This window comes from Sciurus vulgaris (assembly GCF_902686455.1).
Source record: "Sciurus vulgaris genome assembly, chromosome: 6".
NCBI lineage: Eukaryota > Metazoa > Chordata > Mammalia > Rodentia > Sciuridae > Sciurus > Sciurus vulgaris.
The window spans coordinates 112,535,573-112,563,082 of record NC_136466.1 but is presented as its reverse complement, the minus strand read 5'-3'; the positions used below and the strand labels follow the sequence as shown (position 1 = coordinate 112,563,082).

Here is a 27,510-nt window from a genome sequence, read left to right as displayed (position 1 = left end):
TGTTTGCTTCAAGAGCATTTCAGTGGCATAATGCAATACTGTCTAGAAAGTGTTAAAATATTAAATGATCATTAACCTTTAAAAGCAAAAAAAAAAAAAAAAAAAAAAGAAGACATCCTGGGGGAGGGGATGTTGAAATTGATACTTGATACTTTGTCCTAAGTGAACCTGCCCTTTGGGAGTTTTAGATAGCCCCAGACCTAAGAGTGGAGAATGCAAAGACTCGGGCCAGGATGAGTATTTGCCTCATCCCTGTCCATTCATTTACAGATACTTTTAAGCTCTGACCTATTGATAACTTTTAAGCTCTGACCTCTGATCTAAGTCCACAAATTTTTTAAACCTGGATAGGTAGACCTGAAATATTATTAATCTAATCATACAAATATCTGATTTCTTGAAAAGCACCATTATTTTTATGGCTTAATTTTTTAATATAATGGTAATTTTTTTTTGAAGTTTTAAAGGGGCAGATACAAGGTTAACAGTTGTTGAATAAGTTAATGGATGAGAGAAATAGTAATGTATATCAGGGATCAATAAATTTTTTCTGTAAACAGGCCAGATAGTAAATAATATTTTTAGGCTTCATGGCATGTCACAACTATTCAGTTCTTTTGTAGCACAAAAGCAGGCAGAGATGTTAAGTAAATGACTGGTGTCACTATGTTCTAATAAAATATTATTTATAAAAAAAAAATGGTGGCAGGCTGTATTTGGCCATGGGCTATATAGTTGGATGTACAACAGTCAGTACTTTATAAAAATTACAATTTTCAGGAGATAGGTATGTTTGCCTCTTACAAAATGTATGATTTTTTTTTAAATTTTGTTTTTAATTATCTGTAGGTAACATATCTTGGGAAGGAGCTTTCAAAGTATGTTTCTGAGGAAGTACCTGAATCTGCAGAACCAAATGTAGTACCTGAACAACATCAGCCTTGTCTTCCAGGTATGTCTAGTCCAATGCCTGTTTCTTAGTTGTGGGATAAAAACACCCAAAACTACTCTTTTTATTGTTTATTTGTTTTGGTCTTTTTTTTTTTTTTTTTTTCCTCATTGAGGTTAAATTCACTATTACTCATTACAGTTAACCATTATAAAGTGAAAAATACTGTGGCATGTAGTACGTTTATAATGTTACACAACCACTACTTTGATGTAGTTTCAAAATACTTTCATCACCCCAAAAAGAAAATGTGTACCAACTGAGCAGTTACTCCCCCATTCTTTACTCACCCCAGTCCCTAGAAACCCCAGGGTCTACTTTCTGTATGAATGGATGAGACTGTTCTGAATATATTACACAAATGGAACTATATAAGATAAGGCCTTTTGAGTTTGACCTCTACTTTACATAATATTTTTGAGGATCATATACATTGTAGTATGTATCCATACTTAATTGCCTTTTTATGGCTGAATAATATTCTTTTATAAGGATATACCACAATTGGCTAATTTGTTCATTTTTTAAAATATTATTTTAGATGTTGATAGACCTTTATTCATTTATTTTTATGTGGTGCTGAGAATCAAACCCAGTGCCTCATGCATGCTAGGCAAGTACTCTACCTCTGAACCACAACCCCAGCCCCCAATTTGTTCATTCTTTAGGCATTTGAGTTGTTTCCACTTTTTGGCTATTGAGTCTAGTGCTGCTAGTAAACACATGTGCATGTATATTTGTTTAAGTATCTGTATTAGGTTCTTGTCAGTGTATACCTAGGGTTGAAATTGCAATGTCATATAGTAATTCTATAGTTAACATTTTTTAATTTGTTCTTTTTATTTTTTTATTTTTTGACCTTTAAAATTTGTTCTTTTTAGATATACATGATAGTAGGATGTATTTTGACATATTATATATACATGGAGTATAACTTTCTAATTAGGATCCCATTCTTGTGGTTGTACATGATGTGGAGTTTCAACTGGTGGCATACTTATACCATTCATACCTTTTTCCCCACATCCTTTTCAACATTTATCATTACTTTTATTCTTGATAATTGCCATTCTGACTGGAGTGATATGAAATCTCAGTATACTTTTAATTTGCATTTCTCTAACTGCTAGAGATGTTGAACACTTTTTCATATATATATTGATCATTCATATTTCTTCTGTGAAGCGCCTGTTCAGTTCCTTTGCCCATTTATTGATTGGGTTATTTGTTTTTTGGCGTTAAGTTTTTTGAGTTCTTTATATATCCTGGAGGTTAATGCTCTATCAGAGGTGTAGTTGGCAAAGATTTTCTCCCATGCTGTAGGTTCTTTCTTCACATTCTTGATTGATTCCTTTGCTTAGAAGCAGCTTTTTAGGATGATACCATCCCATTTATTGATTCTTGATTTTACTTCTCATATTTTAGGAATCTTGTTAAGGAAGTCAGTTTCTAAGCCAACATGATGGAGAGTTGGGTCTACATTTTCTTCTAATAGATGCAGAGTGTCTGGTCTAATGCCTAGGTCTTGGATCCTCTTTGAGTTGAGTTTTATGCAGGGTGAGAGATAGGGGTACAGTTTCATTCTGCTACATATGGATTTCCAGTTTTCCCAATACCATTTGTTGAAGAGGCTATTTTTTCTCCAATGTATGTTTGTGGTACCTTTTTCTAGTATGAAATAACTGTATTTATGTGGGTTTGTCTCTGTGTCTTCTGTTCTATTGTTCTTCATGTCTGTTTTGGTGCCAGTGCCATGCTGTTTTTGATACTGTAGTTCTGTAGTATAATTTAAGCACTGGTATTGTGATGCTTCCTGCTTCACTTTCTCACTAAGGATTGCTTTGGCTATTCTGGGTCTCTTATTTTTCCAAATGAATTTCATGACTGCTTTTTCTGTTTCTATAAAGAATGTCATTGATATTTTAATAGAAATAGCATTAAATCTGCCTAGTGCTTTTGGCAGTATGACCACTTTGACAATATTAATTCTGCCTATTCAAGAACATGGGAGATCTTTCCATAATGTAAGGTTTTCTTCTATTTCTTTCTTTAGTGTTCTGTAGTTTTCAATGTAGAGGTCTTTCACCTCTTTTGTTAGACAGATTCTCAAGATTTTTTGTTTTTGTTTTTGTTTTTGTTTGAGGCTATTGTGAATGGTATAGTTTTCCTAATTTCTCTTTCAGCTGATTCATCTTTGGTGTATAGGAACACAATTGATTTACGGGTGTTAATTTTATATCCTACTACTTTGCCGAATTTGTTTATGAGTTCTAAAAGTTTTCTGGTAGAGTTTTTTGGGTCTTCTAAATATAGAACCATGTTGTTGGCATATATTTAACTTTTTGAAGAATAGCCACTCCTTTCCACAGCAGTGAAACCATTTTACATCCCCAATTGTAATTTCAAAGGCTCTTGTTTCTCTACATCCCCACTAACACATCTATTTGTTTGTCTTCCTAACCACTGTTGATTTTAGGAAAATTTAAGAAATGACCACATTCCTCATGATTCCTTTTTCTGAACCTATTCTGTACTTTCTTTGGGTGATTTTTAAGAAGTGTTATATAGGAATCTGTCAATGTAACATAGATAGGAAAAGGTAAGAAAAAAGTAATAAAAATGCAAGAGGAAAGATGGCAAGATAAGTTAGAACAGAAAATGCAAAAGCTGAATGCACCAAGGAGATTTTATAATTTTTATCATTCATCACAGTTTGAATCTTTATATTAAAACTTTTTCATTTGAAAAAAATATATAGAAAAGGAAAAAGTAGTATCATTAACATTATGCCTAAAGTGACATGATTTGGTTAATTTAAAATATTTTCTAAAAACAGGTACTAAAATAAATCTTTGCTTATTAAACTAATACTCCTGAAGAATGTAGCTCAGGGGTAAAGCACTTGCTTTGCATGGGTGAGTCCTACGTTTAATCCTTAGTACAACCGAAAAATTAAAAAAAAAAAAAAAAAAAAAAGGTTATATACCAAACAAATAGTCCTTATCAAATGGAGTAAACTTTCTCATGGGAAAACTAAGATGTAGTCTTCACCAGTGAGCAGCACATTTTGAAATGATCTGTTAAAGGACAGAACACATTTCTGAAAAACAGACACAACCAATATTATATTGCTCTCCTTCGCCACAGTACGCTCTCTTTATCCTGGTGTCCCAGTTGAAGACAATTTAAGCAGAGAGGTGGTGCAAAATGGAAAACGATGATACTGTGATAAGTGGATTAAAAAAAACAAATAAGATTTCTATCATAAAATCCTTAGCCAGAAGTTCCCAGGAACTTCCTTTCCTTAACACAAAGCCCCGTAATTCAAACTACTTTCCTCTCCTAACTTTATCTCCTAAGTTTATCTAACTTTATCCACACTAATCTCTTGGTATTATCCTTTCTCAAACACGGGCATCATGATAGTGCATTCTCCCCAGTTTTCTGAAGATAGCCTCAATATAAATACTTTTCATCAGTTTTGGGAAACTTTGGGAGACCAGGTAACAATAATTGTGGGGAAGTTAAATGGCTTAAGAAACTGGAAGGAGTTCTTGTAGTAATTTATGGTCTTTGATTCCTGACTCTTAACTACAGATCTATTTAATCAATTCTTGGTATAAGTTCCAGTAACCTGAATTTTTAAAAGTGACCCTTACATAGCCAGTCTGACTATAGGCTTCGAATGACTGGTAGTGTTTGTTTTATTATGCAGATGATAATGTGACAACCCTTGATATTCAGTCTTTTACTTAGATTCCTAAAGGTGGAATTACTAAAGCATGCATACTCTCTATCTCAGATCTCTCTTCACTCCCTGTTTCCCCAGTGCATGTGCACACACACACACTCACACTCATGTACGTTTATGCTGTTGTGCAGAGGCTCAGACTTAGGAAACAGATTCAGGATCCCAGCAAGTAGAAGATACAAGACACAGTTAGGAAGGTAGACATGCTTTATTCAAATGCAGCAACAGCCTCCAACTTCAACTTTAGCCTCCAGTCCATTCCACTTTGCCCCAGTCAATTCCATTTAGCACCCTGCAAGTCTTTTCCATAGGCCTTTTTATGCAGACCAAAGGCACAGTGCCAACAGGTTACATAAGTGATGCATGCTCATAAGCAAAATATTTATGACCTTGAGTAAATACACTGAATCAGAGTGTTTCTGACCTTGACTATATACTGACCATAACAAAGCTGATACATGTCATTGATTTCACACTGAAAACATAAAGCCGGCCAGGTGCCTCAGCGAGGTATCCTAACTATAGCCATTTGGGGCCTGCCCCAACACATGTGCACATACTCTTGGAGGAAAGTAAAGCAAACCCTTTTTCGTGCTACTTTCTTACTTGAAGGGTTAAAGCAAACTGTAAGCTCTTCCTTATATCATCATGGTCATCTCCTTCCTCAGAAAGTACACAGTTCCCCTATTACATAAGCATGAAATCAGAAGTGGGTTCTGAACAGCTGTTTCTATTGCCTGTAATATTAAGTTTCTTACTATTAGTTTTTTTTTCCCCAGAAATTCTGGTTTTTCTTTCCTTTAGATATTTTGGAAAAATTAAGGCTAATTTGAGATTTGTGGAGGAACCAGCTCCTGACTACTTTTGGTCTGGTCCTAGGATTCTACAGGCAGGTCCCAGTTGGTGAACAACTGTAGGGTGCTATTTGAACGTTCTTGATTAGGATTCTATTGAACCTATTTTATCGTACTTGAGAGAAATGCAAAGACCTAGCAAGTTAGAAAAATTTAAAACTCTTTAACCCTATTACAGGCAAAGCATTCAGGAGATAATTTTTCTCCCTCTGCATATCAAAATGTGATGGTTAGGGGCTGGGGAGATAGCTCAGTTGTTAGAGTGCTTGCCTTGCAAGCACAAGGCCCTGGGTTCAATCCCCAGCACTGCAAAAAAAAAAAAAAAAATGTGATGGTTAAGGCTCTGAAACTGTAAAGATCAGAAAGTCTAAAAATAAATAACTGTGTAGCTTTCATCCACACGCCTAAGATCATAAGCATAATCTGTTCTCTTATGCTTTTTGATGATCACGGTCTTCATAACAAGTGTTTTTGGGAAAAAGGAAATTAAGAAGACCTATTTACTTTTTGCATAACTAGGATTACTATGCATCCTGGTTTGACCACAGCGCTCTCTAATCAGTGTAACACTTTATAACATTTGCATTTTCAGAAATACCTTGTTTAGATGGCTTAGTATAGAAACCAAGCAAATTAGTATTTCAGAAAATGAAATTTGGACAGTTAAAAAAGAAACTTTCAATTGCATTTTCTTTTGTAAGTATATAGCTTCTAAGATATTTTGCAAATATATGGTAAAATCTTATGCATATCACTCTATATTATCAATAACTGCTGGCTCCCTTGCTTTAACTCCCTGGTAATCTAAGAAGTTCTTTCAGTTTTGAGAGGTTTTTATTTTTTATGAGTTCTTGCTTCTTATAGTATTCCCCAATTCCTGGCACAGCATAGCTTCTCAATAACTGTTTATTGAATAATATTCATTAAATAAATGCATGAGTGAGTCAAAACATGAAAATGATCCAAAGAACTGCTGTTTTAAGACCGGTTTTACTTTGATTTATTGTCTTAATAGGTGTGCATGCCATGATCTGAAAGGTTATAATAGAATCTGTGGTGAAAAATTCAACAAATGGTAAATGGGATTTGGGTTAGTTAATATTGTCTGCTTTATCAAAATTTGCTGTTTCTAATTGTGAGATATGTAAGAGTGATGGCCCTGCACGTTTTCTCAGACAGAAATTTAGAGAACTCTCATACTCCCTTTCATACTCCCTCCCTGACCCTCTTTATGAAGGAGTATGTTCAGCTTTGTTAATCAGTATTTACTAAAATTATTTGATCAGATGATCTCTTATCAACATTTTGTAGAATATCAGCAGCGGGGGCTGGGGATATAGCTCAGTTGGTAGAGTGCTTGCTTGTCACGCACAAGGCCCTGGGTTCAATCCCCAGCACCACAAAAAAAAAAAAAAAAAAAAAATCAGCAGCCTTAATATCCACTTTATTTACATGGAATCTCAGATTCATGGTATCAAGAAAATCTGAAGTTATGAAGACAGTGTGACAAAAATTCTTAATTTGACCATCTCAAGACTTTCTTCAATGAATCATAGGTGATGGAAGAGCTTTATTCTAAATTCTTCACGAAAAATAATTTACTTGGTAACTCAAGTATTGATGGACTCTGGTGTTAAGATATCATATGTTGGCACGTTTGAGGGTATGTTGTTTCTAATTAAGCATTTTAAACATAAAATTTTTAAATATAAAAACACAAACCTTTTAAAACGAAATTTTGTTGATGAAACCTCTGAAGCATCTATTATCTCTAAAGTCCTTTTAAACTTTAAAGTGTAGAGTCTCTGTTGCCTTTTCCCTGGAAATTTATAACACCTTCCCAGACTTCTGTACTTCATGCCTACTTGACTATAATTCCTTTTCTACATTATTGAGGAGATCTTCACTCGTATTTCAGTATAAACTAGATGGGGAAAAATGAACATTCCCAAACTTCTACATAATTTGTGATCATTATATATGAATATATTGACATTTTTATGACATTTTTAAGATATAGTAACAGAATTTTAAGATACTCTGTTATGATAGATCACATTTCACTATTTACTTGGAAGCCAATATAGTATATTTTTGTATCTTGTCACCATAATGCCAAGATACTCAAAATACAGTAAGCTAAATGTATGTAATAAAAAAAAGCATCACATGAAGTCTTTTCCCAAGCCATCACTTAATACACACTAATTATATATTTAATGGAGACGTAACATCCTTTGTTTTAAAATACAATGTTCTTTTCCAGGAAAAATAGTAACATGCTTTTCCAGATTTTAATAAAATAGTCTTTAACCTACTGATAATCTGTTGTAAATAAATGACTTTAAAGACAGTTTTCTTCATTTCAGGTTTATTGTGCTTCCTACCTCTGTAAAAGTACATGTAATAGAGCACAAACATTCACAGGTGCTTCTGTTTTATGTGGTAAAGAACTAGAAGCCTAAGGAAGATGGGTCCTGATAACAGTGCAGAGGATGTTTATTTCAGCTCTTATTTACAACTCCTGATTCTTTTTCATTATGTGAAACATAATGTTTTTCACTCTGTTATCATGATTGACACTCCTTTGACCTAATTCACAAAGTAGAGAATACATCTATTGATAGGGGAGAAAAGAGAAGAAAACTGTTTATTGAGCACCTGTGATGTGCCAGGCCTTCTGCTGGGTTCCTTTACATACATTAGGCCATTTAGAAGCTTCTTTTTAGGAGCATTCTGAGGTTCTTTATGCTTAACCAAATGCACAAAAACCTGAACACTTTACATATAAAATCAAGTACTTCAAACCAAATTCAGCTTATTTAGATTTCAGTTTTTCCCTCATATATTGAGAGTTTATATAAGTAATGATACTTTCAATTTCTTGATTATACTATAGTTTTCACAGATGACTTTTGATCTTATCAATGTAAATCTATATCAAATTCTTAATTTAGTTCTAAGCATCAAATCATGTAATATTCCATCACCATGTTTACTCTTTATCCCTCATCTTTTAAAAAAAGAATGGCATTAAACTTTATCTCAATGTAACTACAAAACGTATATTTTTACTGTCTACTAAAATAATTGTTAATCAGTTTGCTTTTGATTGGAGTTATATTTCTGATTCAGAATTTTGGTAGCATACGAAGATATTTAGTCTTCATTCTTGGTCTCTGGCACAAAGTTCCTAAAGTCCCTGGAATTTCTTAGTTGATAAACAGTGATAGGAGAGAATGACGACACAACATATCAAAATCTCTGGGACACTGTGAAAGCGGTACTAAGAGGAAAATTCATTGCATGGAGCACATTCCAGAAAAGAATGAAAGGTCAACTACTAAATGACCTAACATTACAGCTCAAAGCCCTAGAAAAAGAAGAACAGAATAACAGTAAAAGTAGTAGACCAGGAAATAATTAAAATCAGAGCTGAAATCTATGAAATTGAAACAAAAGAAACTATTCAAAAAATTGACAAAACAAAAAGTTGGTTCCTTGAGAAAGTAAACAAAATAGACAAACCCTTAGCCACACTAACAAAGAGAAGGAGAGAAAAAACTCAAATTACTAAATTTCTTGATAAAAAAGGAAATATCATGACAGATACCACTGAGATACATAACATAATTAGAAGCTATTTTGAAAATCTGTATTCCAATAAAATAAAAACTACCGAAGACATTGACAAATTTCTAGAGACATATGCTCCTCCCAAACTGAACCAGGAGGACATACACGATTTAAACAGATCAATATCAAGCAATGAAATAGAAGAAGCCATTAAAAACCTACCATTCAAGAAAAGCCCAGGACCAGACGGAATCTCAGCCGAGTTCTACAAGACCTTCAAAGAAGAACTCATTCCAATACTTCTCAAAGTATTCCAGGAAATAGAAAAAGAGGGTACCCTACCAAACTCATTCTATGAAGCTAATATCACCCTCATATCCAAACCAGGAAAAGACACATCAAGGAAAGAAAATTTTAGACCAATAATCTTGATGAATATAGATGCAAAGATCCTTAACAAAATATTGGCAAACCGTATCCAAAAGCATATTAAGAAAATTGTGCACCACGATCAAGTGGGGTTCATTCCTGGAATGCAAGGATGGTTTAACATCCGTAAATCAATAAACGTAATCCATCATGTCAATAGACTTAAAGATAACAATCATATGGTTATTTCAATTGACGCAGAAAAAGCATTCCACAAAATACAACACCCCTTCATGCTCAAAACACTAGAAAAAATAGGGATAGTAGGAACATACCTGAACATTGTAAAGCTTATTTATGCTAAGCCCATGGCCAACATCATTCTTAATGAAGAAAAACTGAAACCATTCCCTTTAAAAATGGGAACAAGACAGGGATGTCCTCTTTCACCACTTCTATTCAACATTGTCCTCGAAACTCTAGCCAGAGCAATTAGGCAGACCAAAGAAATTAAAGGGATACGAATAGGAAAAGAGGAACTTAAGCTGTCACTATTTGCGGATGACATGATTCTATATTTAGAGGATCCAAAAACCTCCTCCAGAAAACTTCTAGACCTCATCAATGAATTCAGCAAAATAGCAGAAATCAACACACATAAATCTAAAGCATTCTTATGTGCAAGCGATGAAACAACTGAAAGGGAAATGGGGAAAACAACTCCATTTGCAATAGCCTCAAAAAAAAAAAAAAAAAAAAAAAAAAAACTTGGGCATCAATCTAACCAAAGAGGTAAAAGATCTCTACAATGAAAACTACAAAACATTGAAGAAAGAAATTGAGGAAGACCTTAGAAGATGGGAAGATCTCCCATGTTCTTGGATAGGAAGAATTAATATCATCAAAATGGCCATACTACCAAAAGTGCTATACAGATTCAATGCAATTCCAATTAAAATCCCAATGATGTACCTTACAGAAATAGAGCAAGCAATCATGAAATTCATCTGGAAGAATAAGAAAACCAGAATAGCTAAAGCAATCCTTAGCAGGAAGAATGAAACAGGGGGTATCACAATACCAGAACTTCAACTATACTACAAAGCAATAGTAACAAAAACAGCATGGTATTGGCACCAAAATAGACAGGAAGATCAATGGTACAGAATAGAGGACATGGACACAAACCCAAATAAATACAATTTTCTAATACTAGACAAAGGTGCCAAAAATATGCAATGGAGAAAAGATAGCCTCTTCAATAAATGGTGCTGGGAAAACTGGAAATCCATATGCAACAGAATGAAACTAAACCCCTCTCTCTCACCCTGCACAAAACTCAACTCACAATGGATCAAGGACCCTGACCAGAGACCTTGCATCTTATAGAAGAAAAAGTAGGCCCACATCTTCACCTTGTTGGCTTAGGATCAGATTTCCTTAACAGGACTCCCATGGCACAAGAAATAAAAGCAAGAATCAATAACTGGGATAGATTCAAACTAAATAGCTTTCTCTCAGCAAAGGAAACTATCAGCAATGCGAAAAGAGAGCCTACAGAGTGGGACAATATCTTTGCCACTCATACTTCAGAGAGCACTAATTTCCAGAATCTATAAAGAACTCAAAAAACTCTACACCAAGAATACAAATAACCCAATCAACAAATGGGCTAAGGAAATGAACAGACACTTCACAGAAGAAGATGTATAAGCAATCAACAGATATATGAAAAAATGTTCACCATCTTTACTAATAAGAGAAATGCAAATCAAAACTACACTAAGATTCCATCTCACCCCAATTAGAATGGCGATTATCAAGAATACAAGCAACAATAGGTGTTGGAGAGGATGTGAGGAAAAAGGTTCACTCATACATTGCTGGTGGGACTGCAAATTAGTGCAGCCACTCTGGAAAGCAGTGTGGAGATTCCTTAGAAAACTTGGAATGGACCTACCATTTGACCTTGCTATCCCACTCCTCAGCCTATACCCAAAGGACTTAAAATCAGCATACTACAGAGATACAGCCACATCAATGTTCATAGCTGCTCAATTCACAATAGCCAGACTATGGAATCAACCTAGATGTCCTTCAATTGATGAATATGAATGGATAAAGAAACTGTGGTATATATATATACAATGGAATATTATTCAGCTATAAAGAATAATAAAATTATGGCATTTGCAGGCAAGTGGATGAAATTGGAGAATATCATGTTAAGTGAGATAAGCCAATCTAAAAATTCCAAAAGGTGAATGATCTCACTGATAAGCGGATGATGACACATAATGGGGGGTAGGAGGGAGGCAAGAATGGAGGAAGGAGGGACTGTATAGAGGGAAAAGAGGGGTGGTAGTGGTGGGGGGGGAGGAAAAAAATAACAGAATGAATCAAACATTACCCTATGTAAATGTATGATTATGTAAATGGTATGCTGTTACTCCATGTACAAATAGAAACAACATATATCCCATTTGTTTATAATAAAAATAAATAAAAAAAAAAGAGTGATAGGAGAATCTTTTTTCTTTTGAGGGAGCACTTGGCTGGTCCCTAGAAAACCTTAGGATAGATGCTGGTCATCAGAAGACAAGCCTTCATTAGGAGTTTTAACATTCCACCCCCGCCTACACTCTCCAGAGAGGGGAGAAGGGCTAAAGATTGAGTTAATCACTAGTGGCCAGTGATTTAATCAATCATGCTTACATAATGAAGCCTCTATAAAAACCAATAGATGACAGAATTTAGAGAACTACTGAGTTGGGGAATACATTGAGGTGCTGGGAGAATGGCATGCCCAGAGAAAACATGGAAGTTCCTTGCCTTATGCATCTCTTTTATTCAGTTATTCCTGGGTGGTATCCATTATTATTATTTTTTAATTTATTTTTATTGTAAACAAATGGGATACATGTTGTTTCAGTTTGTACATGGAGTAACAGCATACCATTTGCATATTCATATATTTACATAGAGTAATGATGTTTGATTCATTCCGTTATTTTTTTTCCTTCCCCCTACCCCTACCACCTCTCTTTTCCCCCTATACAGTCCCTCCTTCCTCCATTCTTGTCCCCCTCCTACCCCCCATTAAGTGTCATCATCCGCTTATCAGTGAGATCATTCCTCTTTTGGATTTTTGAGATTGGCTTATCTCACTTAACATGATATTCTCCAATTTCATCCATTTGCCTGCAAATGCCATAATTTTATTATTCTTTATAGCTGAGTAATATTCCATTGTATATATATATATATATATATATATATACCACAGTTTCTTTATCCATTCATCAATTGAAGGACATCTAGGTTGGTTCCATAGTCTGGCTATTGTGAATTGAGCAGCTATGAACATTGATGTGGCTGTATCTCTGTAGTATGCTGATTTTAAGTCCTTTGGGTATAGGCTGAGGAGTGGGATAGCGAGGTCAAATGGTAGGTCCATTCCAAGTTTTCTAAGGAATCTCCACACTGCTTTCCAGAGTGGCTGCACTAATTTGCAGTCCCACCAGCAATGTATGAGTGAACCTTTTTCCTCACATCCTCTCCAACACCTATTGTTGCTTGTATTCTTGATAATCGCCATTCTAATTGGGGTGAGATGGAATCTTAGTGTAGTTTTGATTTGCATTTCTCTTATTAGTAAAGATGGTGAACATTTTTTCATATATCTGTTGATTGCTTATACATCTTCTTCTGTGAAGTGTCTGTTCATTTCCTTAGCCCATTTGTTGATTGGGTTATTTGTATTCTTGGTGTAGAGTTTTTTGAGTTCTTTATAGATTCTGGAAATTAGTGCTCTCTGAAGTATGAGTGGCAAAGATATTGTCCCACTCTGTAGGCTCTCTTTTCGCATTGCTGATAGTTTCCTTTGCTGAGAGAAAGCTATTTAGTTTGACTCTATCCCAGTTATTGATTCTTGCTTTTATTTCTTGTGCTATGGGAGTCCTGTTAAGGAAGTCTGATCCTAAGCCAACAAGGTGAAGATGTGGGCCTACTTTTTCTTCTATAAGATGCAAGGTCTCTGGTCTGATTTCAGGGTCCTTGATCCATTGTGAGTTGAGTTTTGTGCAGGGTGAGAGAGAGGGGTTTAGTTTCATTCTGTTGCATATGGATTTCCAGTTTTCCCAGCACCATTTGTTGAAGAGGCTATCTTTTCTCTATTGCATATTTTTGGCACCTTTGTCTAGTATTAGAAAATTGTATTTATTTGGGTTTGTGTCCATGTCCTCTATTCTGTATCATTGATCTACCTGTCTATTTTGGTGCCAATACCATGCTGTTTTTGTTACTATTGCTTTGTAGTATAGTTGAAGTTCTGGTATTGTGATACTCCCTGTTTCATTCTTCCTGCTAAGGATTGCTTTAGCTATTCTGGTTTTCTTATTCTTCCAGATGAATTTCATGATTGCTTGCTCTATTTCTGTAAGGTACATCATTGGGATTTTAATTGGAATTGCATTGAATCTGTATAGCACTTTTGGTAGTATGGCCATTTTGATGATATTAATTCTTCCTATCCAAGAACATGGGAGATCTTCCCATCTTCTAAGGTCTTCCTCAATTTCTTTCTTCAATGTTTTGTAGTTTTCATTGTAGAGATCTTTTACCTCTTTGGTTAGATTGATGTCCAAGTATTTTATTTTTTTTGAGGCTATTGCAAATGGAGTTGTTTTCCTCATTTCCCTTTCAGCTGTTTCATCGTTTGCATATAAAAATGCTTTAGATTTATGCATGTTGATTTTATAGCCTGCTATTTTGCTGAATTCATTGATGAGGTCTAGAAGTTTTCTGGAGGAGGTTTTTGGATCCTCTAAGTATAGAATCATGTCATCTGCAAATAGTGACAGCTTAAGTTCCTCTTTTCCTATTCATATCCCTTTAATTTCTTTGGTCTGCCTAATTGCTCTGGCTAGAGTTTCGAGGACAATGTTGAATAGAAGTGGTGAAAGAGGACATCCCTGTCTTGTTTCCATTTTTAAAGGGAATGGTTTCAGTTTTTCTTCATTAAGAATGATGTTGGCCATGGGCTTAGCATAAATAAGCTTTACAATGTTCAGGTATGTTCCTACTATCCCTATTTTTTCTAGTGTTTTGAGCATGAAGGGGTGTTGTATTTTGTGGAATGCTTTTTCTGCGTCAATTGAAATAACCATATGATTGTTATCCTTAAGTCTATTGACATGATGGATTACGTTTATTGATTTACGAATGTTGAACCATCCCACTTGATCGTGGTGCACAATTTTCTTAATATGCTTTTGGATACGGTTTGCCAATATTTTGTTAAGGATCTTTGCATCTATATTCATCAAGATTATTGGTCTAAAATTTTCTTTCCTTGATGTATCTTTTCCTGGTTTGGGTATGAGGGTGATATTAGCTTCATGGAATGAGTTTGGTAGGATACCCTCCTTTTCTGTTTCCTGGAATACTTTGAGAAGTATTGGAATGAGTTCTTCTTTGAAGGTCTTGTAGAACTTGGCTGAGAATCCATCTGGTCCTGGGCTTTTCTTGGATTGTAGATTTTTAATGGCTTCTTCTATTTCATTGCTTGATATTGATCTGTTTAAATCGTGTATGTCCTCCTGGTTCAGTTTGGGAGGAGCATATGTCTCTAGAAATTTGTCAATGTCTTCGGTAGTTTCTATTTTATTGGAATACAGATTTTCAAAGTAGCTTCTCATTATGTTCTGTATCTCAGTGGTGTCTGTTGTGATGTTTCCTTTTGCATCATGTATTTTAGTAATTTGAGTCTTCTCTCTCCTTCTCTATGTTAGTGTGGCTAAGGGTTTATCTATTTTGTTTACTTTCTCAAAGAACCAACTTTTTGTTATGTCAATTTTTTGAATAGTTTCTTTTGTTTCAATTTCATAGATTTCAGCTCTGATTTTAATTATTTCCTGTCTTCTACTACTTTTGCTGTTATTCTGTTCTTCTTTTTCTAGGGCTTTGAGCTGTAATGTTAGGTCATTTAATTGTTGACTCTTCATTCTTTTCTGGAATGCGCTCTATGCAATGAATTTTCCTCTTAGTACCGCTTTCATAGTGTCCCAGAGATTTTGATATGTTGTATCATCATTCTCATTGATCTCTAAAAATTTTTTTATCTCCTCCCTGATGTTTTTTATTATCCTTGTTTCATTCAGTAGCATATTATTTAGTCTCCAAGTCTTGGAGTAATTTCCTTTTTTTATTTTGTCATTGATTTCTACTCTCAGTCCATTATGATCTGATAGAACACAAGGCAGTATGTCTATTTTTTTGCATTTCCTACGGGCTGCTTTGTGGCATAACACATGGTCTATTTTCAAGAAGGTTCCATGTGCTGCTGAGAAGAAAGTGTATCTGCTCGTTGATGGATGGAATGTTCTATATTGTCTATTAAGTCTAGGTTATTGATTGTGTTATTGAGTTCTATGGTTTCTTTGGTTGGATTTTGTTTGGAAGATCTATCTAGTAATGACAGCGGTGCATTAAAGTCGCCCAGAATTATTGTGTTGTGATCTATGTGATTCTTGAAATTGAGAAGGATTTGTTTGATGTACAGGGATGCACCATTGTTTGGGGCATAAATATTTATTATTGTTATGTCTTCCTGATTTATGGTTCCCTTAAGCAGTATGAAATGTCCTTCTTTATCCCTTCTTACTAACTTTGGCTTGAAGTCCACTTTATCTGACATAAGGATGGAAACCTCCGCTTTTACTGAGTCCATGTGCGTGGTAGGTTTTTCCCATCCTTTCACCTTTAGTCTGTGGATGTCTTTTTCTATGAGATGAGTCTCTTGCAGGCAGCTTTCTTTCTTTTTAATCCATTCTGCCAGTCTGTGTCTTTTGATTGAGGAGTTTAGGCCATTAACGTTCAGGGTTATTATTGAGAAATGATTTGTATTCCCAGTCATTTGGCTTACTTTTTGTTTTTAACTTGGCTTGGTTTCTCCTTTGAGTGGTTTTTCTCTAAGGTAGTTCCTTCCTTTGCTGACCTCCATTGTGGTTTTTCATTTCCTCCTCATGGAATATTTTGTTGAGAATATTCTGTAGTGCAGGCTTTCTATTTGTAAATTCTTTTAACTTTTGTTTATCATGGAAGGATTTTATTTCATCTTCAAATCTGAAGGTTAGTTTTGCCGGGTATAGGATTCTTGGTTGGCAACCATGTTCTTTCAGAGCTTGAAATATGTTGGTCCAGGCCCTTCTAGCTTTTAGAGTCTGGGTTGAGAAGTCGGCTGCTGTCCGTATTGGTCTCCCTCTATATGTAATCTGCTGCTTTTCTCTCGCGGCCTTCAAAATCCTATCTTTATTTTGAATGTTAGGTATTTTCATTATAATGTGCCTTGGTATGGATCTGTTGCGATTCTGTGCATTTGGTGTTCTGTAAGCCTCTTGTATTTGATTTTCCATTTCATTCTTCAGGTTTGGGAAATTTTCTGATATTATTTCATTGAATAGGTTGTTCATTCCTTTGGTTTGTGTCTCTGTGCCTTCCTCAATCCCAATAATTCTTAAATTTGGTCTTTTCATGATGTCCCATAGTTCTTGGAGATTCTGTTCATGATTACTTACCATCTTCTCTGTTTGGGCGACTTTATATTCAAGATTAAATATTTTGTCTTCATTGTCTGAGGTTCTGTCTTCCAAGTGGTCTAGTCTTTTGGTGATGCTTTCCATTGAGTTTTTTATTTGGTTTATTGTCTCCTTCATTTCAAGGATTTCTGTTTGGTTTTTTTTTTTTTGAGAGTCTCTATCTCTTTTTTGAAATCATCTTTTGCTTCCTGCAGGTGCTCTTTCAGCTTATTGGTATTATCATTCATTGCCTGCATTTGCTCTCTTATCTCATCCTTTGCTTCGCAAATCATCTTAATCATGTATAATCTGAAGTCCTTTTCTGACATTTCTTCTAACATACTGTCATTGGATTCTATTACTATAGAATTTAGATTTGTTTGGATCATTTTCTTCCCTTGTTTTTTCATGTGGTTCATGTATCTTCCCCTCTAGCAGTGCAGATCTGGGGTATTGCAGATTTCCCCCTGTAGGCTTATGGTGGCCCTATAGGTCTTTAAGGGGAGATCAATATTAGCAGTGCCCAAATCAGACACTATGCAATCCTAGACCAAATAGCTCCTGTGAGGACAATAACAAAATTGTCATAATAAAGAGAATTAATTCAAATATTATCTTCAGTAAAACAAACAGGTTTGCAGTAAGGTCTGCAGTTTCTAATGGAGGACAAAGAGGATGCAGAGGGATGTAGAATATGGCTGTTAATGGGATAAGAAAAGAATATACAGAAGTTCTAGAAAATAGAAAGGGTGAGAGTGTAATCAAAAGAAATCGGATGCAAAAAAGGGAGAAAGAGACTCTGAGGGAACAGGTAAACAAAAGGAAAAGAAAGCAAGAAAGTAAAGAAATAAAGACTTAAATTTTTTTTAAAAAAGGAGAAAAAAGAAAATCTACTGTATAACAGTCATATACTAATGAAACCTCCCAGTGTTCAGTAGCCTGATGCATGAGAGGTACCTGACAATTAGCTTCAAGCTTCCAGCAGGTGTCTCAGGATGGGATTTGCCCCACCCAAAGATCGGAGCTCCGGCTTCCAGGATTATCCAAGATGGGACGCTCTGGCTTCGAAATGTGTTGGCAAATGGGGAGCTACAGCTCAGGGGTGGACATGGTCAGCTGGAGGTCCTGGAGACGGGATGCAGTTGGTCCAGCAGGGGTCCTGGGGGTCCAGTGTGTTTGGTGTAGTTGTGGGATCCTGCAGGTACTGTGACAGTGAACTTCCAGGCGACAGCAGGCAGCTGGTGCTCCACTGGCGGTCTGCGGTCAGTCTCGGTATCCATTATTTAAAAAAAAAAAGAAAAAGAAAGAAGAAAAAAAAAAACTGGTAATACTAAGTGAAGTACTTTCCTGAGTTGTGTGAGTCATTCTAGAAGATTCCCCTGGGAGGGGTATGTTGTAGAAACCCTCAAATTTCTGTTCAAGTGCTGGGGATATAACTCAGTTGTTAAAGGGCTTGCACAAGGCCCTGGGTTCTAATACCCAGCACCACAAAAAAAAGAAAAAAGAAAAAAAAAAATTCTAGTCAAGTCAGACAGACAGACAGAAGTGTAGGTGACCCAGGACCTGATACTTGCAGCTAGTATCAGAAGTAAGGGCAGTCTTGTGAGACTGAGCCCTTAAACTTGTGGAGTGTGAGCTAGCTTACAGTATGAAGCAATATTTATTTTTAATTTTTTAAGTTGTAGATGGACACAATACCTTTATTTTATTTATTTACTTTTATGTGGAGTTGAGGATCAAACCCAGTGTCCCACACCTGCTAGATAAGCACTCCACTAATGAGCCACAACCCCAGCCCACAAAGCAATACTAACACTTCACAGTTTTATAGGCTGCTTTCTCATATATTCTAATTTGACAGGTAAGTAATAGGAATGGTAAGAGAAAAGGGGGAAAACAGTTTTAATACTAGTGCATTGCTTTATCAGAGAAAACTCTACTTCCAGAAGTTACTAGGTTAACATGAATGTATTGCTTTCCAGACAATTTTTTATATCATCTCAAGCATCCCAACATTGGTGTACTCTATTTTCAAGTGTATTAGTTGGAAAATGGGCACATTGCTTTGTCCAGTTACCACTTACCATTCTATAGTTTGGCTGAACATCCTCTCAATGTGAACAAACATAGTGATGATTTATTCCAAATAAAATGAAACTCATCTTATTTTCAGTGTTCCTGATCCTTCTTTAAAAGCACCTTTATTTAGGCCTGTGACTTTTGAGGCAAGGTCTATCCTTTGGAAAGAAATACTGGTATTTTTGTGCATACAAGCCCACTGTTGCTCTAGTTTTCCTTAGCTTTTCCTAATTCCACATGTGACTGCAACACAGATAGGAGGATCACATGAGATGATGTATATAAAATTTCCTAAAGCAATATCTGTGGAACTGTAGGGATTATGATAGAAAGATGGTCGTATTTAAATGTCAATACTTATACCTTGCTGACCTATTACCTCAAACTATAGATTTTTTCATGGTATTCATCTTTTCAGTCATCTACTTATTTGATCTCATGTATTAGAAGTTCTTAAAAATATGCTTATTATAGTAAAAAGGATATCAAAACTGACATACTGGATGGGCTTTGTATTTTTTCATATGCCTAAATATTCAAGCTTTCAGACCCAGTTGTCTAGATCTTTGCAAAAATGTTCTAATTCTTATAGTAGAGAAGTTCTTTATTAGGTAGGATTAAGTTTGTCTTCATGCAACAGAAGTCCCAAAATACCATCATTTAAACACACAACGTTTTATTCTTTCATGGTGAAGACTGGATGTTAGTGATCCAGAGCAGGCACAGCAACACTGAAAAATAGTACTTGTCTTTCTGCACCATCTTCCTCAGCACTGTTTTACATCTTTAGGTCAATTCATGACCCAAAGTAGTAATAATCTCCAGCTATCACATCTGCATTCTAGGCCTTAGGAAGATGGCAAGCAAGGTGGCAAAAAAAAAAAAAAAAAAAAAAAAAAAAAAAAAAAAAAAGGCCAGAGTGTGTTGGGGGATGGGTAGGGGGGTTCAGTAGCTATCTTTTCCCTTGAAAAGATGACTGTACCTGAAATGTACACATCATGGTTTACAATGCATTGGCCAGAATTTAGTCAAATGCCACACTTAGCATCAAGAAAGACTGAAAAATAGTTTTTCCACTTAACGTTTTGCCCAAGATTCTGTTACTATGAGGCGGGGTGGGAGTGGAGGCAACTCAGTTTCTGCCAGAAGCCTTTTTTAGACAGCTATAAATAGGGAAAATATCTATTTAAGCATAATAAATTGTGTTGGGTAATTTGGCATGTTGCAGGAAACTTTATAGTAGAGATTAAGCAGTGAACCTCCTCTGTACACTGGATTAACAGCAGTAAGTTGTGAGTATAGTTGGGCTGGCTGTGAAGATGCAAAGGGAGCCCAGGTCTAAGGGGTTTTGTGCCTTGAGATCAATGTGTACCTTAGCTGAGAACCTTCCTGCCCTGCCCCTTTTTCAGCAAGTAGAGGAATCCCTAGTGCCAGGGTATCAACAGATCTTGCTCACCCCCGGTTATTTCTTCTGTGCTTTTAATAGAATTATTAACAATAGAATAGTTTTTCCCAAATGTCAGTTAAACCATGTGTGAATTCTATACTTGTTACTAAATTATGAACTTGTTTTGCTAGCAGTTTCATATAACATTGTGGAAATCAGCAATCAGAAGTATTGAATACATTTCCAGCAGTCATTTCATTGTGTTGCTAAATGATAATGTATGTATTATTAAAACATTTAATGAATTGAAAAGTAATAAAAATGAGCTATCTCAAAACTTACTTTAAGCCAGATGTGGTGGTACTACCTGTAGTCCCAGGTACACTCAGGAGACTAAGGGGAAGGATTATTTGAGCTCAGGAGTTCAAGACCAGTCTGGGCAATATAGTGAGACCCTATCTCAAAACAAACAATTTTTTTTTTTAGTCTTCACAAAATAAGAACTGTAAGCAGTGATTCTCTGAAGCCTAAATATTCAATTATATTCAAATATATAGGTATTTCAGACCTAATGCTGTGGATGTGTTGTTACAAATGAACTCTTAGCTTCCTGTCTCTTGGAACATCAGATTTAACTAAAGATTACATTCCAGTGAATTGCCCAATGAACTAAGGAATATAGTTTTAGAGCAGAATTTTGATCTATACAGTGATTACATTCCTGACCTAATTAGCTCCATGCTCCGATTAATATCAGGTCAAATAAATGCAGAAAGAATTAATAGGCGCTTTCTTAGTCCTCAAAAATTTAAGGGACATTAAGTATATGAAAAATATTCATGATAAAATAATACTTTTTTTTTTTTTTTTTTAACTACTAGAGTAAGAAAGCTTTAAAATATTGACAGTATTCAGTGTTTCAAGTATGTGGAAGAAAGAACAAGTACTCTAACCTATACTTGTTGGTGGGAGTTTAAAAGAATGCATTTGAGGGATACTCTTGCAGAACTTTTTAAAATTTAAAAAGTATACAAATCTGAGCTGTGATAGTGGCTCAGTGGTATTTGCCTAGCACATGTGAGGCACTGGGTTTGATCCTCAGCACCACATAAAAATAAATAAATAAAATAAAGGTATTGTGTCCATCTATAACTAAAAAATATAAAAAACGAAATGTGTACAAATCCTTCAACTTAGTAATTCTACTTCTGAATTACAGTCCTATAGAAATATTTGCACATACCTGAATATTGAAAAATTAAGAATAAATTGTGAATTATAAATTATAGTGGATGCATTAACTTTTTCAAATTATATCTGAAGAAGGGGACAGTATCTTGTGGAAGAAGGAAGTAGTATAAATGATAGTGTTTAAATGATGAAATCAAGCCAGCTTTGATGAAATATGTTTGATTATTTAAAGCCTTATTTCTGTGGTTTTTCCTCAGAGAAAAATAGTCCCTACCCCCAACTTTTGTGAGATACCTTGTCTCAGAAAGTCTAAAAAACCAAAGCTGTTAATATAGGAATTATTATGTTTATATATAGACCATGGGTTTAAAAGTTAAAATTCTTTGTATTACAAGTGACAATTTAAAACCCTAATCAGACTACAAATCTCCAAAAAAGGAATTTTATTAACACATTACATGAAAAGCCAGGAACAGGTTTTCAGGCTTTATCCAGGATTTGAATAGCATAACTAAGCACCCAGTTTCTCTCTTTTACATTTCTCAGTTCCATTTCCTCATTTCAGCTCCATCCTAACAGCCTTTCCTCATCATCCCAGATCTACATGCTTCTAGGTTCAAGTCTAGCAAAGAAAAATATGTATGTGACTCTTTCCTAAAAGACCCAATAGAAATCTTACAACATCTTACTTCCCTCTGAGTGGGTTATGTTCTCTTCCTTGAATCAAAGCCTGCTCACTGATTGGCTCAGAACTAAATCAATCACGTGAGGAACAACTTCACCTGAAGTTTGTGGGCCAAGTGTGGGGAAAACGATGGTCATTCAAAGACAAATTCGGGTGGATCACCTTGAGAAGCATAAATGAGTACTAGGCATAAAAAAGAAAAAAAATCACTGTTCTAAAGATACCCAGTTAGTGTAAAACCTAGTATATCACCTAGGATTATGAACAAAGCTCTGGGAATATATGGCATGTCTAACTAAAACTGCCTGTTGGAGGTCAACACACTAGTGTTATCTCGTGGAGTAAGATTCAATTTACTAAATGATGAATAGCTCATATAGCCAATCTCTGAGACTGTTGGGGAACAGGATGAAACCAATTTTACGATCACTGACCCCTTAAATTGGCAGAACCAAAAGAACCCTCTTTAATCATCAACCCTCTCAACCTCTCAGAAATGAAAGTCTAGAGAAGCCATATAATTTGCTTGAGACCACACACGAAGTTTGTGGTAGAGCTCTCTTCCAGCCTAATATTCTTTTAAGTAACAAATGATAATAATAATAGCAGCTAATATTTATTGAATATTTGCTATATGCCAGGAAATTTGCTAAGCATTACACATGCAAAATCTCATTTAACCGTCACAACTGTTTTGTTCTCAGTTTATTGGAAATTGAGGCATAGAGGGACTTCTTCAATTACTTTCAGAAACTTTCCTCATCCTTTTCCAAATGCTATTATTTTGGACTGTAAACAGGCCTCTCTCCCAAGGTCAGCCAGTGCTGGTTTATAGTTTTGCCTCAGGTAAAAAAAATGGAATGAGTGAAGAATGCCCTGGTCAGAGAACCTGTTATCAGTGTGCTCGCATAGATTTAACTAGATTCTTGGATTTGTAATAAATTAAATACTACATTGTGAAAGGTAGTTTTTAATTTCTTGATACATGTTTAAACAGGCACTTCTACAGAGTCAGTGCAAAACATCCCACATCATCTACAAATCAATGAAATACTTTTAATCAATGATCAAGAATTTCTTCCACGCCATATAATGGATCAGCATTGGAAATTCTATGTGGAATGTGAGGAACTAACATTCTAAAGCATTTTTTCTCTTAATTTTTTAGATATTTGTTCATATTATCAACAAACCTTTTTATTTTATCTTGTGTGGTAGGTCTACACTTTCCTAGTTGCTACTTAAGATGTGTATTTACTGTTATAATAAAACTATGTCTTCAACTGTTATGATAAGTTTAATGCTTTTTTTTTTTTGCCATTGAAATAGAGATGTTTCTGTATTGGCTCTTTGGCTTTCCTTTTACTAACAAACTTAAAACTAACCTTCCTGTAGATACCTCTGCCTTTGTTTTTAAACAACCTATGGTCTTTAAGGGAAGTGAGAATACACATAACTGTGATTCATAGATAATGGGCCCTGAAAAGACCCAGATAAAGTGAATTCACTTAAAATAAGAGCATCAAATTCCAATATCCTCCCCATTTTCTTTGAACTTATCTCAAAATAAAAATGGAAAATTACGAATGACATTTACGATTCATAAAAGTTAGCATAGATCTAGAATTGTTACTGTGCTAGGTCTTCGAACAAAGAATGAATCAAGTGTTGATATGGGGGAGGCCTGTTATCTATATAAGATAAACTTCACCTTTGACTTTTGCTACATTTTCATGAAGGTTAAAAAGAAAAAAAGACATTCTCAGGAGCTTTATCAGTTTTCTCAAAACTCTTAATGATCGAATTAGTCTTTACTTATCCTTCATTATCCCAAGCTCCCAAATAAAGCCTTTGACTTGGTGGCCTTATTCTGTCTTTCTCTGTCGATGAATTGAGAAGTCAAAATTGCAATAAAATTTTCTAGATTTTTTTTTGGGGGGGTGCATGATAGGGTGTTGTATAGAATTTTATGAAATACCTTTAGAATTTATAAGAAACTCATTAACAGTTCACTCTGTGGAAAGAAATTATAGTTTGGGAATTGAGAAGAAAGGAATACTTCTTTTAACTACATATACCTTTTGATAGCCTTTAAAATTGGTACCATGTATATATTCTTTCTATTCAAATAAAAAAATCGAATGTCTGAAATCACTTAAAAAGATTTGTCTGTTAATAAAAATGTGAAAGCATTAAACCATTTTGTTATTTTCCTTCAAGAATATAATGAAAATGTTTGACATAGAATAACCCTGCATGTTGTAATGTTTAAGAACTGACAAAAGTTTATTGTGTCATTATTTCTTTAGAATATCGTATTTTTCTGATACTTAAATAATCCAGATTAGGTGGTATATTTGACCTTGTTTTAAATAAAATATTTTAAATATGGGCTATATAAAAATACATTTATGTGATATATACAAATTGTTGGGCAATGTTTAATGCAAATTCTGCTATTATTAAAGAAATAAGAATGATATACCTTTGTGTCTTTGTATAATATATTTAGCCACAAATATATGCAGTGTAATATATACTTTTTATATGTATGGCTATGAAAATGTGTATTTGTTAACCATTTGTGGGTGGGGTGGGGACAATTATAATTTACAAAAGTCATACATTCTATTTATACTTCAAGAGGTCTTGCAATCCTGTTTACATTTTAGTGATCAAGTTCTTAATTTCTCAAACTCATTTATTATATTCTATGGTATATAATTAGTGACCAACATAGCAACCCTAGCCCTTGAGGTAAGCTGAGTATTACACTAGACAACAAAAAGGTCTACTCCAACCAGAGTTGGAGAGAGTTACCTTACCCGAGATCTTTTCTGTAAGAACACTGGGCAATTTGGAGTGTTTGATAGATGTGTTGCTTATTCCTGACTCTAAATAAACTTACACTTCTCAACCTAAGCCGTAGGTGGGACCATGAAGAATATCTAATATCCAGGATTCTACTTGATATTTTCATCCTTTCTATAAAAATGATTTCTTGACACCCCGAGGTGTATTCTCTGGGTCTTTTCCTTGGGTGCCACTGCTGTGGTCACTGCTGCCACAGGTGCCTGGAGGTCTTTTCTCCGGGTGCTGCTGCTGCTGCTGCTGCTGCTGTCGCAGTTGCCGTTTCCCAGAGGTCTCCTACCCTTGATGCCGCCTCGGATGCCCAGCTGCCATCTGTACTGCTGCTGCTGATGCTGCTACCACTAACAATGCTGCCACCAAAGCCACTGCTGCTCCCTGGAGGTCACCTGGAGGTCTCCTTTCTGGGTGCTGTTGCAGCTGCAGACACAGCAGCCGTGGCCACCACTGCTGCCACAGTCCCCCCACCTGCTGCCAGTGCCACTGATGCAGCTACTGCTGACCCCCTGCCTGCAGCCACCGACTCCTGCTACTACCAACTTCTGCTACTACCACTTCCACCACTGCATAGAGGTTCGCTGCTAGGGAGACTCCAGGTTTGGTTGCATGCAGCCACATCCATTTTTGAGACGCCAGCCAGAGCCTGGGGTTTGTTTGGGGTGCCAGTGGGTTTGCTGCCACTGACATCTTGGGGTACAGCTGCCCCTGTCTGGGGACACTGACCAGAACCTGAGGGTTCAGTGTCAGGGTGCCTACGGGTTTGACTGCAACTGGGGTCTTCCTCCTGGGACTGAAGGTTGCTGCCATCTAGTTACTGTCTCTCAGGATTGCTCATCCCTGGTGGTCTCTCCCCAAATTCCAATGGCATTGAGATCTTGGGATTGCAAAGTGGCTGAACCCAGGACATCTAAGGCCCAGATTGGTGAGATAGTGACTGGGTCTGCCAGGGCCACCGGTCTGGGCCTGGCAGTCTTGTGGGAAGGCAGAGACAGGGCTGAGAAGCTTTTGAATGCTGGCAGAGACAGTTGTTCAGTTTTCCACCAAGATATTTTTTTCTCCTCTGGCATCTCTCTCCACCATATTTGGAGCAGGGTGTTCTTTGTGCATCATTGTGTTGAAGATGGTGATATATGCATAGTGTTTTACAGTTCTGTAGTACAGTCTGTATATTCTTATATTTTTAATATTTTTTCTTCTCTTTTATGTATTCTTCCTCTCACTTGTCTGTCTTCCTAGATTCCCTTTCTACCTTTTTTCCGCCTAACAACCAATCTCTGTTGGTTCCTCTTTCACTGTTCCTGTGGATTTTTGCTTCTAGCTTCTCTTTTTCTCCCTTATAAACACCATATTATGCACTGTTTCTGTTCTTTCTATGTCCACTATTTGAGACTGTAAATCTGTTTGGCAAGTTTTCTGTTTTTAATTGTGGACAGTAATTAAACTCATCACTGCAGTTTATAGCCAGAGGACAGTGGACACCTTGGGGGGAGCTATTAGATTTGAGGCTGTATATTTTTTGCATTGGGTGCTGTTGATATTGGACTCCTTCTTAAAGGTGGGATACTGGAAATCTTCAGGGACAATATAGATCTACTGGGTAGAATCTGTACTGCCTCAGATCCATACAAATAGATGGGAAAATACACAAGCAATATGAAAAAACAAGGGAACATTTTGCCCCAAACAAACCAAGACGCCCAATAAGAGAAGCCACTGACAACACAATATAAGAAATGTCCAAGAAGAAGTTTAGAATATACATAGTTAATCTGATCTACAAAGTGAAGGACAGTATAAAGAGTGGAATCAAAGAGAAAATACAGGAAGTGAAAGATCACTTCAATAAAGAGTTAGAGATAGTGAAAAGAAAAAAAAAAAAAAACAAGCAGAAGTGCTTGAAATGAAGGAATTAATATATTATAAATTCAGTGGAGAGCTTCACCAACAGACTAGACCATTTGGAAGACAGAACTTCAGGCAATGAAGACAAAATATTTAGCATTGAAAATAAAGTTGACCATGCAGAGAAGATGGTAAGAATTCATGAACAGAACTTCCAAGAATTATGTGATGACATGAAAAGACCAAATTTAAGAATTATTAGGATAGAAGGAGCAGAGGAATGCACAATCTTTTCAATGACATAATATTAGAAAACTTCCCAAACTTAAAGAATGAAATGGAAAACCAAATATAGGAGGCTTACAGGACCCCAAATGTACAA

The 27,510-nt window shown here is 35.7% G+C and overlaps 1 protein-coding gene across 1 annotated transcript in view; it reads left to right on the top strand.

The window, feature by feature from the left end:
• ANKRD31 (ankyrin repeat domain 31) overlaps positions 1–24,781 on the top strand; it is a 154,584-nt gene extending 129,803 nt beyond the window's left edge. The window contains exons 24-25 of the mRNA XM_079146035.1: positions 850–952; positions 23,416–24,781. Of these exons, the coding sequence (XP_079002161.1) occupies positions 850–952; positions 23,416–23,561 (249 nt within the window). The 3' untranslated portion in view covers positions 23,562–24,781. The remainder of the gene's footprint in view (positions 1–849; positions 953–23,415) is intronic.
• Positions 24,782–27,510: the final 2,729 nt, after the last annotated feature.